The sequence below is a fragment of the Dendrobium catenatum genome, unplaced genomic scaffold, assembly GCF_001605985.2.
Source record: "Dendrobium catenatum unplaced genomic scaffold, ASM160598v2 original_scaffold_117933, whole genome shotgun sequence".
Lineage (NCBI taxonomy): Eukaryota > Viridiplantae > Streptophyta > Magnoliopsida > Asparagales > Orchidaceae > Dendrobium > Dendrobium catenatum.
In genome coordinates this window covers 81985-97965 of record NW_021436368.1, presented here as the reverse complement: position 1 = coordinate 97965, position 15981 = coordinate 81985, and the positions used below count along the sequence as shown (strand labels likewise).

General features: G+C 36.9%; 1 protein-coding gene across 1 annotated transcript in view; it reads right to left on the bottom strand.

Moving 5' to 3' along the window:
* LOC110113976 overlaps positions 1 to 15981 on the bottom strand; it is a gene marked incomplete in the record, with an annotated part of 47723 nt that overhangs the window by 24104 nt on the left and 7638 nt on the right. Inside the window, 3 exon segments of the mRNA XM_028692099.1 lie at positions 602 to 817; positions 920 to 4414; positions 4491 to 4642. Coding sequence (XP_028547932.1) covers positions 602 to 817; positions 920 to 4414; positions 4491 to 4642 — 3863 coding nt within the window.

Sequence of the window (15981 nt, the reverse complement as noted above, 5' to 3'; positions counted from 1 at the left end):
GAGGCTGAAGGCAGGGTGCTGAAAGAACTGTCCAGAACATTTCTTGGAGGCTGTTTGCTGAAGCTGGAGGCAATTTGCGGCTGCAGGAAGATGAGATGTGCAGAATTTGATTTTTGGACCACAGGAAAGGAAGAGGAACTGCTGATAGAAGAAACCTCTTGCAATAGCATGATGTTGCTCTCAACGAAAAGCACCATTTATATGCTTCTTGATCTACATCAAGAAGGCTATTCGAGTAGGTGTAGACTCCTTAGAGAAGAAGGGAAGGGAATAGAGACAAGAAAGGGGGAAACCAAAATATTATTTATTCAATGCTAAGTCTTTACAATTAGAGAGGTATTTATAATACATAGGTCGGCCAACATGTCTCTAAAGAACCGATATACCTAAAATAAGTAAAACAATTATTAGACTAGTGCTTTACATATTCATGACCAATTGCTTAAACTTTATGTTGCCCAAAAATATTGTTGATGTATTACAGTACCTCATAAGTTTTAGGTTACAAGCAAGTGCAAAGTATACGGAAAATATAATTCTTATGATGGTGAGTCAAGTGCCTCTCAACTAGCCCAAGTATAATAGCTTGAGGAATGCTCACCTCCAAACAAATCTTGAACCTTCCGAGGCAATCATACCCTAGCCTTCGTACTTCTCCATCAGATGAAGATATACTAGCAAATGTAACTGCTAGTAAGCCAAGCCGAGAAAACTCTACAGGTTCGAGGTATCCCATTGATAAACTATGAATTGAAAACCGTAACATAAATGATGGATCATATGGTTGAATGATGTCTTTCCCTGAAGATGCCACTATCTGTGATAATCAACAAGATATAGCATCAAGAATTTTGATGAAAAATCAGAATGCATCAAAGCATAGGACAATGGAATATTATATAAAATTTATGAAATTGACCTTTGGATATTTGATAGTTGCGTCTTCTAAAAGACTTTCCAGAGACAATGAAATGCGTGATGATCTATCATTGCATAAATGCAGTACTGTGACAGCACATACTTTTGAATCAACTGGAATGTTCTCTCTAAAGTGTATCTTTCGTTCTTCAATTGTTTCACAATCAGATGTCCCATTGGATGGTAATAATATATCATGAGTTTTCTCCTTCCTCATTTTCAAGGCAGCAACACCCCACATATAATCTAGTGCCTCCAAGTTCACATTATCTGGCCCTTCAAGTGACTCTATCTCCTGCATTAGATGAAATATCTCAAGGTCAATCTGACTTTGGGTTGCACTATAGCCGCATAAAAGCAAAGAAAGCAATTCTTTTGAATTGAAGCAACCCATTCTAGCAGTCCCATCCCTGAGATGAAATAATATTCTAAGTAACCTCACTACTTCAAGTTTTACATCCTCAACAGAATAACAATCACGCCTCACTTTGGGAGATGGTTCATTATGACGGATATTCTGTAGACTACAAGAAACATCAACTAGTTTCAGAACGCTGTTAAGTGGCTGAAGCAATGCCCCACTGGAGAAAACAGAAGAATCAGAGATAGGAAGATTCGATAAAATAATTTTCACGAAAGCAGAGTGACCAATCAGAAGCTCAAGAACATCACCAAAGGAAAACTTTGAACCTGACAATGCAACAAGAAAGCAACGAATGCCTCTTAGTGTAGCATAATCCTCAAATCTGTGGAGAAGAGATGACCTTATGAAACCATTCGCAAAAGAAAAAGAGGAGATTTCAATCAAATAGCTATGCATCTCCTTGGACAACTTGACAATTTCCTTTAAAATTAAATTCTCTAGGAATCTAAATACTACATAACAGTTGGTGGCACAACCTGCTACTGAGCTATCTACTTTCAGGGGAAACTGCTTCCAAATATGGTCCAACGTATTGATTAGGATGTTCATAAACCTTAGTTTTGCCTGGTTCAATTGGCCAGATTCCTTTCCCATGAATATGTGCTTGACACTTTCATCCTCCAAGAAGCCCATAGACTGGATTGAACACTCTGGAAAAAATAAGAGCAACCTCATAAAGGATACCTTAGCAGCAACTTCATTAATCACCTTCAAAGACTCCTTATATGAACAAGCGTCCAAACCCTCATCGCCACAACTTAAATGTCCATCAAAAAAGCTTGACTGAGGGCATATACTATCAAATAGCTTCAACCTTTTCTTCCATCTAACCGAACTCCCATTTAATACAAAAAAATAATGGAGCATGCCAATTGCCTTCCCAATTAAGGAGTTGCAGCAAAATTTGTTAAATTCCTCCAAAGAGTGTGGTGAAAATTCATCAACATCTTCCTGGAAAATCTCCTGCGAGACGAAGGCGTCCCAAGTAGAGAAACCGTCCAAAAGAATATTTGCATAAGTGAGGGGAATTTTCATAAAAGGTTGAAAACCCTGCTCTCCATGTTTATCTAAGGAAGAAACGAAATATGATAAAGCAACAGGCAAAAGAAGCAAAAGATCGTCATTTGAAAAGCGGTCTTTTGAATTGCTGGTCATTTTACCCCTACATGGTCGCATAACACCAGCATTTGAAACATCCATTGCAGACAGACTATTGTCTAAAATTGCCAAAAATATTTTTCCAAAGAGGCGCATATGAATAGGACTGACTTCAGTAAGCAGCAACACTGTTTTTGCATTAATCTTACTGATAGAATAGATGCAATAAATAAGCATCTTCACAGGAATGTTAAAGATCATGCTAGATAGCAATACATGCAATGGGAGGAGAGCATTTGAAGGTTTCATGCGTCGATGATAATATACAACATTCACAGTCTTTAGTAAGCAGATATCAGATTTGTTTAGATGAAAACATAAAGAGAAGTCAATTATCTTATAAAAAATTTTCGGAACAAGGGATGCGTCAAAACTTTTTAATCCTTCCAAAAAAATATTAGATTTGAACTTTGATGTTGACTCCTGTAGAAGGCTGTATAGCATATCTAGTGAACCATCTGCAATATACAAGCCAACAGAAACAGCATACTCCAATGGTGATGTGTCGTCTGAAAAGTTGCTTTCAATTTTGCAGAACATCCAATGTACCAAGTCCAATAAATCGTAGAGTGAAATAAATTCCATCAAGGACAGAAATATGTAAAATATAGCGAGAAAACGTCCTGTATTTTTACTAACAACAAGTAGCTCAAACTCCTCTCTGAAAGCCAGCAAAATCTTCTGTATCAGCGTGTTTTTAACTCTTATAAGTGACTCCCAATCAAAATTATGTATTTCAGATGAACTAATAGCGCCACTCAAAACAAACAAAAACTCAAAAAGCTTCCTCAACAACTGTAACATGCATTGGTCTATAGAATGAATGTTTTGTTTAAAAGTAGTTAGAAAAGAGTCTAGAGAAATTCCAAAAGCTGCAGTTGTAAATTTCCTGCTGAAATACAAAGGATTTGAGATGTACAGGGTCACAATGGGATGACAAAAGATGAGCTCAACAATAAACTGTGCATACTGTCCAACTGAAGAAAGATAGCAAACTTTTAAATCAGCTTGGTTGAACATCACTGCAAGAAGATGATCCATTAAATCTTGAACAACAGTAATACACATTAGGAGCAATTCACTGATGATATCGGATTGCTTTTCTTTGTACAGTAAGAACATATGGTAAGTCCAAAACAGCACATATTTCAGATGCAAGATAGAGTCGTCAATTGAGTCTTCAGAAACCTTGACTTTAAGCAACTCTAGCATTTTATTTGAAGGAAAAACCTCCTGAATTCCAGTTGAATGTGATTCCCAAGTAGCGAAGCTCAAGATTGATGGCAATAGTACATAGAATGGAGAGTGCTTAAGAAAAAAGCAGAATGCAGAAGCTGAGAATTCCATGGAATCAAGATTGGTTGCCAATATTGACTCATTGCTTGAGAATTCATACCCAACATCTCCTCCATAACTACGGTCAACTGCTTGGTTAATCAATTCAAAACCAGAAATGAACATTTTGGGCCAAAGTTCCCTAATATTAACAAGAAGCTTAGGTTCTTGAAAAAATACTGAACTCAAGAATGGTAGATGTGTTGGGAAACTTCGCTGCATAATGGCTAGAATAGAAGGAAGATTTACCAGTATATCATCAGGAGCAGCACATAGAATAGATGATGTGAAGGCCACAGCCAATCCATCTACCCTTTCCCCTTGTGCATGTCTTAGAAGTTCTTCCACATCAGCAAGTACTGAAGAGAAAGAGTCTTCACTTTTTTCAAAGTTATAACCAGAAACAGAATGCAAGACGCAGACCTGTTCATCTAAAATATTGCAAGCAAAGCCAAACAGATTTTTTAACGGCCTCCATTCACACAGGGAATTCCTTGGATTCTCATCTGCTGAAGAATGATCTTCAAATATTTCATATAGAAGCATATATATGAGACTAGGTAGCGTTCTCATATCCACCTACCAGCCATAAATCAATCAAAAGCATGTAATGAAATTAAAAAAGAAAATCACAGAAGGGTGACAAAACTCATACCTGAGATTGCATAATTAATCTCAATGTATTGCCCACATATAAAGAAATCAGAGAACTCTCATGTAACTTTAAGGTTTCAGAATCTGACTCGAGCAGCCTGAGGCACTTTTGAAGGATACAAATGACAAGAGGACTGAAAGATACGGAATGATCTGAACAATGATAGGTTCAAAAAGAAATTAAAAGAATAGTACTAACTTTTCAACTCAAATAATAAGTGCAAAAAAATCTCAAAAACATAATGGATTAAATACACATTATCCAAGTAACTTTGACCTCGCCTAAATTATTAACTAAAATTCTTTTTCACCTACTGAAGAACAAGGCAAACCAAGGATATATTAAAATCACAATTAATTATTAATTAATTAAATATCAAATTAACAAATATCACAAAAAATTATAAGACTTAACTTTTTTGTAGGATTTAAAGCTGTCATTTTTGTTGTTTGGCAGGATTTAGGATATGCTTAAATGCTACTTAAATCTATCGATGTAAAATTTTGTATGATTTAAAGTAATCATTTTTTGTTGTTTGGCAGAATATTTATGCTTAGATTTTGCTCTAATCAACCTATTGTTTGTTATTTAATGCTATTAAATCTTACTAAATATATATTTTTTTATTATTTTATATTGTGCGACAAGTTTAAAATGGCATGCCGTGCCGTGCGCTATCCACCATAGTTCCACGGGGAACTTTGCACCGTAGTGCGCCATTCACCGTTGACAAATATAATTGTGTCCTATTATGAGTCAATTTTTCATTTAAATCTAGTAAAATATATTATTAAAAATAATTTCTAACCAAGTTTTTTAAGGTGGTTAATCATGATGATCTAGTTGTGGTTATCAAAGAATGTATTGATGGAAGACTTAGAAGACAACCATATAAGTTTTATGGCTCAAACTAGAGCCTCTATTCATGACCAAATATCTCTCTAACAAACTATTAGAAGTAAATATTGTATTGATTATGAATGCAAAAATGAATGCAATCAAGTCACATGTAAATAAATTTAATTATATGATTCGTTATTTGGAAACTATTGACGTGACACTATGGATAATGATGATCGAGTTTTATTATTGTTGTACTATTTAACTCCCTCGTATAAGCATTTCCATATATATCACATTACAACAATAACCTCAAGCTTTTATCCCCTCTTTAATATCACATTGCATGGAAAAAATACCCTAAGTCTAGAGGAAGTGCAGAATCCATTTAAATGATGTGATTTATAAGTTTTTTAGAGTGTGACGAATAAAAGCAAGGTAAGATAAGAGATTGGAGAGATCTATGAAGGGTTTACCTCTAAAGGAAAGTCTGCTAGCACAAACAACACCTATTTTTGTTGTTGAATGCTAGACCTGTCAATATTGGACCCGACCCGAAAACCCGACCCGAAAATTTCGGGTTCGGGTCAACCCGAACCCGAACCGGGTCGGGTTCGGGTTAGAGATTTCGACCCGTTTGTAAAATCGGGTAGGGTTCGGGTTGACCCGGAAACCCGAAATCGACCCGGTTTGACCCGTTTTTAATTAATTTTGGAGGATTTTAATGAATTTTTATGAAATAAGTAAATAATATTTCAAAAAATTATAAATATTATTGCCCAAATTAAATTAATCTTGATTTATTTTAAATTAATTGAAGTAAATCTACCCTTAATTTGATTTAAATTTAAATAAAATGAATTAAATAAAAAAATTTTAATTAAATATACTCGAAGCGGGTCGGGTCGGGTTGACCCGGACCCGACGCGGGTCGGGTTCGAAAAACCGACCCGTTTGCAAAAACGGGTCGGGTCGGGTCGGGTTGAACAGTGTCGAGTCAATTTCGGGTTGGACCCGAACCCGACCCGTGACCCGTTTTTGACAGGTCTATTGAATGCAAAGGAAAATCAAAAGAATTTATAGCTTTAATGAAGAGAGCGACTGATAGGTGACAAGTACAAGAGTACAAGATAGCATATGCAAATACGACAAATATACATCATGATGTTGTTCCTTCTATGACTATAAATTATACGCATATTGATTGGCAGGTACTTGACTAAGCATAACATGTCCATGTGTTTATTATAGTTCCTTTTTTAGAGACAAATCATGTGATGGCATGTGTATATGAGAACTAATAGTGTGAGTAGGCCTATAAGTCTCACACTATTTGTATTATGATACATGATGGTGTATCTAGGACTTTGGTTTAGTTGAGATGTATAGCTGATCTAATGGTGAATCAAATGTCTTTGGATTCTTTGAGTGATAATACTAAGATTCTCAAGAATTGCAAGGGCTTATGATTGACGTGAAAGCCAAAAGGCAATTTTAGAGGATGCATTAATGATATATTCGCCTACTGTGAAACATTGTATATTAGGAAACTGATGAGAGTTAGCTTCCAGTCTGTAGGAAAAATCCAAAACAAGTTTAGATATGAGATGATGGGAAGAGTACAGATGATCAGACATATCACATTTGTGTTGCACAAGCTGTCATGGTATGCCAAGTCGAACCATTACAGCATTAAGATTAATGAAGACAGCCGCTTCAAGGGGCAAGACAATGCCAGGGCAGGTGCACATTTATATTTAGTGATACCACTTCAAAGTATAACATTTATGCTATAAGATTTTCTCACAAGTTTTCAGTTTAGACAACATCTTGACTTGAGATTGAATGAGGGCTCACCCTTCGAGGCTTTTGAAGCTTAGAGTGCTCAGTTGGAGAGGAGTTTGTGCATCACAACATTGATTCGGATGGGCAAGTTTTTTTCCCAAAATAACCCCCACCCCACCTCTCAACGAAGTTTATAATTGGAAATGTGAGGCATCAAATATTGATTCTGATGTGAAACGTATTAGCATGGATGATTAAATTAAGGAAGTTTGCACGCTTAAATTTTAGAGCACAATAATTATAAGCTTTCTCTTGATGATAAACGACAAAATAAAAATGATACGGTGATAAAATAGCTTAGGTCTAAACACATGCGAGAGGTTGAGATCATTAAGTATTCAACTAAATCTTACTTTGCATACATGAGTGGTTTCAACGAGAAATTCCAATACTAACAATAAGATTAGTTGCTATAAGAAGATCCCTCACACAACTCTTCTAATTACTAGGCTTTAGCGGAGAATGATTAATCATGATTCTCATGACTCCAAACATAACCACAAGCGAGAAATGAACTAGGAAGAATAAGACATAAGAGAGGAGTTCCCAAGAAGAGTTTTACCCAATGAAAAGAAAATGTAAACCTCCTTTGTGAAGGTCTGGATACTTGAACGATGGTTGGCAGCAGCATTCAACTCTTAGTTGACTGTGGACAGTCGTTTGGCAACTTCTGAGGGGAGAACAGCCCCAAAACTTGGTCTGGAATCCTTGGGCAGCGGGTGGGAATCCTTCACAGTGGCTGGACAGCTTTTGATCTTCGCTGGACTGCAACTAGGAGGTCTTCAGGTTGGCGAAACATCACGTGAAGCCTGCTGGAGTCTATGGACGGTAGATGGGAACCTTCAGGATTGCAAAACAGGGAATTCGAAAGGGCCAAAACAGCAGTTTTCCATATCCTGAAATTCGGGGCAGCAAAAGAACCCGTCCAAAAATCTGGACAGCCAATTGTGGAGCAGAATTTCAGGGATTTTCAAATCTCAGATTTGAAATCTGAAATAAACTGAAATTATGTTTGAGAGGGGAGGTATTTGGGAGGTAATTAAGAGGTGATGAGGTGGCAATTAGAGAGAGAATCAATGGGGTGAGGTGGCCGGCCATAAGGAGAGAGAAAGGGGCTTGGTAATGAATAAAATGGGGCCCGCAATTAATGACAGATTTTAATCAAAGATTCTGAACGGAAATTTCAGGTTTCAATTTTGGGAAGTTTCCTAATGCATGACAATCAAAAGAATTGATTTGAATTGAAACACAATTAAGAAGATTGCCAAAAATCAAGGATTTAATTAAGGAAAGTCAATTATGTCTCATGGGGGATTTGAAATTTCAAATTTCAAACCTCGTGGAGGGAGGCCGGCGGCTAGAGGGGGGGACGGAGCCAAGGGGGACGGGTGGATGGCCGGCAGGTGGTGTCTGTTTGGGCGCCGACGGCTTGTGGGGGCCAATGGGGTGGCGGCAAAGTTGAGGGGAGGGAGAACGGAAACTGAAAGAGATCTTTCGGAGGGGGAAAAAAAGGAAAGAAAAAGAAAAGATATGGGGCATAGAAAACCAAGAGCTCCACCAAGGGGCTGGTTGGGTATTGCTTTGAGCCTCTCCTTAGGCTTTCCTCACTGAGAACTCACAAAGAGAACTCTAGATACTCACAAAGAGATCCAAAACCAAAATTTTCATTTTAACAATAATCATCATCCTCTCAATACAAAGACCGCTAAGCCTATTACAATAGGGGCCTCATGAAAAAAAAATAACAAAGACTAAAATGTCCTTCGGGCTACAACACTACATGAACACCCCATAAGGGATATACAACTTAGAAAACAACACATATAAAAATTAAACTAGTTTACAAAACATATAAATTCTAAATAACTAAAAAAAAATCGTAGCCATTGCACTCCGATGTCCTCCATCAGATTCTCTTTAAAGATTTGTGTTAAATGACTTCCTTCTTCTAAAATGGAGAGAAGCCTCAGTTTGCGAGCATAAACATGAAGAATTTAAACGCAAGAATGCTTTCTAGGTTTTGAGGAGAGCCAATTTGATATCTATATGGTCCTCAGCATACCTTCTACTATTCTAAGATTCCGTCGAACAGGCACTAATCGCAACTTTTCGTGCAAAAAAGGAAATTATTAAATGTAATCTATACTCCTTCTGCATGTGAGATATTGAACTTCTAGTCTATCTCTTTCACCACTGATGTAGGCGTTACGCAGCGCGGGAGCGGAGGGGAGAGAAGGCAAATTGATACGACAATGTACGTCCAATGGTTTTTGCCGGCTCTGATCCATCAAGAGTCCCTTGGTCTGCGCTGCGGTTGTATCGGGTTCTTTGCGGTTCATTTATACCGGAGCAGCCTGTTTCGTCTGCTTACTTTATTTCAGCCATCCATTAATTAGAGCAAGCTGCCTCTTTTCAGCTCACTATAATGATCCGTTATCCAGGTTCTTCCCACCTCCTCCTGTTCGACCTTCAGATATCTCAAACAATACTATGCCTGGCAGGATTCATTACCCTCCTAGAGGCATGGCTGTTCGACTTGGCTGTTGTCAGGCAGACCCTTTCCGTAGATTGCCTGCTCCTGCCCTGGCCCTACTATGGCTCCTCTCTGCCTCTCCCTTTGGCTGCATTGTATTCGCCGCTTGAGATGGTTGTTTGCTCTCGTACTACTCACTACCACTGTCATATGTTAACTCCCTCTTTATTTCTACTTATAAATTGAGTGACTGTTTTTGAGCAATTGGAGAGAAGATGTCATGGCATGATTTTTTTGGGAGTTTGTGGAGTTTCTCTTTGGATAGCTTGTGAGCCTAGGCCTCTTCATCTTCATCCCTTTCTTCTATGACTTCGTCTCGAGCTTCTCTATCTAATTCCTTCTAAGCCGAGCAACGTGTCCACCCGTCATTTGTATCTTTCTTCCTTCCAATCAAAGAGGAATAAGTTAATTTAGAGATTTTTTATGCTTTAAAATTATTCGACTGATAACAGAGTACATCCGTATCGCGAATGTTTGTTGTCCTTGTTATTGTCTAATTTTATTCAAACCCCCCTTTTTTGAAAGAAGATGATAGTGTATGCAATCTTAGTTTTTTCCAAAAAATTTTATAGCAATCAATCTGGTATCAGAGCTGTAGGTTTTTTTGTGTCTTCCTTCTTTCTGTTAATTCTTAGAAAAAAATTGGAAAAACATGAAAGACAATGAGTCTATTCTGTGGGTGAAAATAAGAAAATAAGCCAAGTAACTCTTGCAACATCCAAATTCCAACAACAAACTGCGGTCCCTTCCCAATAAGGTAGTCATCTACGAATCCATTCAAAATGACGTTATACAAACTTCAGATGAAGATGCACTTATGTAATAAAGTTATCGAAAAAATAAAAAAGCAAAGTTCTTCAGACCAAATTTAAGCAAGAAGAGAAAGGCATCCAAAGAAAGTGTGCAGTTCCAAATAATCAGAAACTGGATAAGAATCACCTTCACATGTTGTAAGACAAGTTCCAGATTTCCACTCTCATCAGAGTATAAAGCCCTTTCAACCGGGGCAAGAATTGAAGTAGGCAGGGTGAAGTGATGTGCCATGGTTTTGGATGAATGACTTGGTTCCTTGGTTTGGCTTGGATGTTCGGGTTTTTGCTGCCTTTTTTGGGAGTATGTTGCGCTAATGCATCTTATTATATACAGCTCATAATGTTAGAGCTAGCTCTGCCTTTTTCAAACTCTCAAAATGAGGCTGTCCAGCATTCTTCCCCTCCTCTGTTTGGCCTTTCGATTTCTCCTAGTCTGGCCGCGTTCGTTCCCCCCTGGCATTTGGCTTGTTCGATGGCGATTGTGTCCAAGGCCAGACCTTTCGGTGCTTGCTCCTGTCGTGGGCCTATTGCCTTCCTGCCTCCCTTTTCTGATAGGATTCGGCTGGTGGCAGTTTGGTTGTTTGGCTCCCTTTTTTCTACTATAAATTGGGTTTTTTGGAACTAGATTGGAGAAGTATGATGGATGATTTTTGGAGTTTAAACCTGCGGTTTCTCTTGGATAGCTTGCGACTAGTCCCCTTTTCCTCTCCCCCTCTTGTGACTTTGCCTCGCGCTTCTTATCTACTTCTTTCTCTCCGCAACGTTCCACCCCAATTTGTCACTCTTTCTTCTCAATCAAGGGAAAAGTTTTTTTAGGTGTTATTTTTATGTTCTAAATATTTATAAGGAAGTTGTAATCGCCTTGCGTTAATTCTATGGTGTTCTTATGTTTTTTATTTTAAGTTTGTTATGTGTGTTGAATGTTCTTGTTTAAATGAAGACCAGCTAGTTTGTCTATTTTGCAATATTTTGATTGCATCATTTCCTGTGCCTTACTTTTTTTTTTTTAAATGTTTGATAAGAACCTAATTTTGTTGCACCCATAATCTGGGCAAAAGTTCCATTATGATGAATTAAGATCCTCTCAATTCTCGCATGAAGGCTGATTGAAAACAAAACTACAAAAATTATGTTCCTTTGTTGTTTTAATTGCTTCTTTCACTTATTATTTCTCACTGGTGGCAAATCTTTCTTGACTTTGATCTTTTGCAAATCCTTTTGCTCCCTTGTGACAATATGAATGGGTAATAATTGCAAAAAAAAGAAAAGGACCGCTTGTTACAACATAACTAATAGTGCAAAGAAAGGATTTTGTTTCCAACTATCATGCAATATACCTGGAAGATTACTATTGCTATCAAATTTTGAAAGCGATTAATCATCCATGAAAACCTAGACCTATCGCTTACCCATTGTTTCTGTTATACCCATTGAGCACATTATAAAGCTATCATAAATCAAGGCATACATAATGCCATCGTGCACCAAAACACCCAAAAAAAAACGGTCATTCATCAAACTTTTCAAAAATTTTTGACGGGGACAGGGATCAATTTGTTTAAGCAGGCTCGTTTTTTTCTTTCAAATTACCCAACCCTACGCACACCCCTCTTTCCCAACCCAAGTTGTGGCATTAGAAATGTTGAGAAGTCAAATATTAATTTCTCTTTAATTTTTTTGTTAAATAACTTCATCTCAAAATGGATCTAAAGCCGTCTTCTTGAGGCATCAAGACTTCAAAGATACTTTCTACTGTTTGAGGTAAGCAAATTTGGATCTATCTTGTTACCCCACATTACCTCAAGATTGAGGCTTTTTACAGTGCATAAAAAAGGGAAGTTCATGTGTGATATAATTAGCATTGAAAAGATTTTTTTTTAATGAGTGATTATATTTATGAAGTTTTGGGAAAGTTTGATGTGTTCTTAAATTTTTGAGCACCCAAAGTCCTCACTATTCATTATTAATGCGATTAGATCTCTCAATTCTCGCATGAAATGTAGGCTGGTTGAAACAAAACTACATAATTTTTGTAGTTTGTGTTTGCTCTTTTACTTTTTGTTTTCAGTTTCTGACAAACGATCGATTCTTGACTTTGATTTATTCTTTAGCAAATCATTTTTTTGGTGCCCCTTCATTTACAACATGCAATAATAGGTAAAGAAAGGACCTCTCGTTACAACAATATACTAAAACTACGAAGAAAGGATTTGTTCCAATTTTCCTCCTATGGCAATTTATACCTGGAAACTCCATGTCTCTACCAAATATTGAAAAGAAAATTCATCCATAAAAGTTAGACCAACATACCAGATTCAGACCTAATCTCCATATGATTTGGATATATTGAGAAAAATAAAGATATCATTTAATAAATAGATCATTCAAAGATGGAAGAAAAGTAATCGAACTTGAATAGACCAAACCATAAGATTCAGACACATAACCCACCAAACTATAAGCAATTATCTTAATTACAGAAAGAAGTTTTTTGAACAACAAAGTCATGTAGACACCCATTACTCTCCTGTCCTATGCATACTCTTAAGCACATTAAAAGCAAGTGCCATTTAAGCCCATGCCCATATTCCATCATGCACAAACCCAAAAAAACATCGTTCAATTTTTGTACCCATTTATTGATAGACAATCATCGTTGATTTTCTTGGACCTCAAAAGTACAAAAAAATTTATAAAGTTCAGGCAATACATTTTTTATGTTATTCTCCTTCTATAATGCACAAAACCTTATTAAGGAAAAAATCACCGTAAATAGAGCCAACTTCGAAGGTCGCTAGATTAAAAAAAATAGAAATAATTGAAATGGGTTGCCTTAGAAAATGGCAACTTTGAATGATCAAAGTTTAAATAATAACATACCATATACATCAAACTGCAGAGAGAAGTTTACGGATCTGGTCTAGATGCTTGTATAGATTGTTACAATTGTTGAAACTGCTTTCACAGAGAGAAATGAACAACAATTGGCAGAACTGGGTTGCAAAAGTAGCTCTCACTCCTTGGCTTTGATCAGCATTAATATTGTTACAGAAACGGGTAAAAAAAAAACCCAAGCATCAATTTCTGAGAGATCTTTATCAAAGCACCAGTGCTGATCATTGCAGCTCGCACCAAAGCATTATGCTTGACTTTTAATATCCTTGACTGTGAGAAAATATCAGGAAATTTATCAAAGGATACAAGTGCCTTGATACAGGCAATCCAGCTGAAATCCGGTTTTGTGAAGATGGTTGAATGCATTCAACAAGTGAGACATTAGAGATCGCTGGTGATCAATAGATAAGGTTGAAGGATTAGCTGGTTAGGATTTTGAAGAAGTTCAAAACGATCCTTCAAAAGCAATTGGCATGTTCGCTGTAACACAGTTAAGGCAGCTTAGAATATGTGTAGACTAACCAATTTCGCAGGAATGTGCTTAAATACAATTAGTTTAGTTTTTTTCTAAAATGCTTTCATGCAACTACTAAAAGCCAAATGTTTTCCATAAGTAATGTATTATGCTAATGGGATACACAAACCAACATCAAGCATTTTATCCCACTACGTAGGGGTCGGAATATGGTTAATTTTTTTGATCATTATAAATGATTATGATCGATACTTAATTAAATAATTGGTCTAAGGTTTTCATAACAGGAAAAAACATTGACTTTGCATGGAGCAACAAACATTCCAACACAAAATAGTGGCATAAAAATAAGATAAAGAAAGAAAATTCATACAGGGCTTACATTAGTTTTCTAACAAGCAAGGAAAGTATCAAGTAATAAATCATGGTTGTCTGCTGCCATCAACTATTTAATCAAGCACTTTGTAAAATTCTTCTTGAACAAGACAAAAATTTTCAACTATGAGCCAAAGCTAAATGTAAATTATTTCCTAAATCGTTCGCAAGGTTAGTATGTTCAACTTACCAAAAAGTATATGTAAAACCTTGAACCTCTTGCCTTAATAAGAGACCTTACACTTGCTAAAACTAAACAAATGAAAAATAAAGCAACAAAACAACAAACGACACAGTAGAAAATTTGTTAGAGCAAACCCCATCAAAATATAATTTATGCATAACATGATCAAGTAACTAGGATTAAACCATACAGATCACAATGACTCGAACCAACTACTCAATAAGAAAAGTTTGAGAACTTGAAATTAATCTCAAAATAAATTATAAGACAACATCGAGCAACTCCTTAGACTGAAACGAACAACTACTTACAAACTCCTTTAACCTTTATCTAATCAAAAGCTACCCTTTTAGGCAACTCCCACAAATCATCGTATTTTGCTGCAGACAAAACACATGTCATTCTCTACCTTCTGAGATTTAGAGCAGCCGCCACTTCTAATGAATCCTCCAGCCAATATCACTTTGGCTAGCGTCTTAGCTCCAGATCCCCCCACTTACAAAAATATCAAGCGTTTATTCACTCATTACTTCCACTCTAATTTCTTGTTTTTCTACTCAATCCGAATGCTTAGCGGCAAATTTGCTAGGTCTCTTTACACCAGGCCTAGCATAAAGTTGCACTTGATGAAGAGAAGCATCTTCACACAAAACCTGCAGGTCTGCGAAGCTCCTGCACGAATCTCATTCTGAAATATAATCGCTATCAAGCAAACACAGCAGTGGGTTAAAATCTTCCATCCAGAAGGAAAAAGAAGATGATTCCCATCATCACTTCTAGTAGGCCTCGTCACGGGCACCACAAAGTAATTTAATCCAGGCAAAAATTATGCATGCTAGGCCAATATTTTCCGCCACAAAATCTGCTTTCACTGTCCTTACAACAGTGCCCGCATGAATCATAAATATCCCGAAATGATCGTCAAAGCAGTACACCCTAATGAACTTCAATAATTTCTGAATGAAATCTCATCAATCGAAACCATCGCTGTTCCAACTCACTCATCTGAGATGATGCAACCCCTTGCCTTTATCATCTGACCTTTGTAACAAGCTCGGATGGAATAGAATACATTCTAACTGTCTCATGGCAGATCTCCCCGTATGCTTGTAGCTAGTTTTTCCACCTTAACTTAAGACAGTTCCCATACACTCGAATCAATAATTTAAATCTCGGTGGCAGACATACTCAGGTCAAAGCGGGCAAGCACGACAATGTGCAGAAAACCTTGCAAAGGTTTGCAAATAAAACAACGCATAAACAAGAAATTAATGAAAAAGAAATATAGATATTTAACAAAGACATGACAAATGCAGTACGTTCTATATCGCCTTCCGAAAATTAAAATAACCAACTCTAGGAGAACGATCGAGCCATGGTTCAAGATAGTAGGAAATCCATATTTCAGGTAAACTGAACTAAATTAATCTTTCGCTTCCTTTTTGACCAATGGGCCAGACAAGCAACGCTTATGTAATGATCGCTACTCTTGCATTACCTCAGCTTCTTCATTACAGACCTACAACACGCCG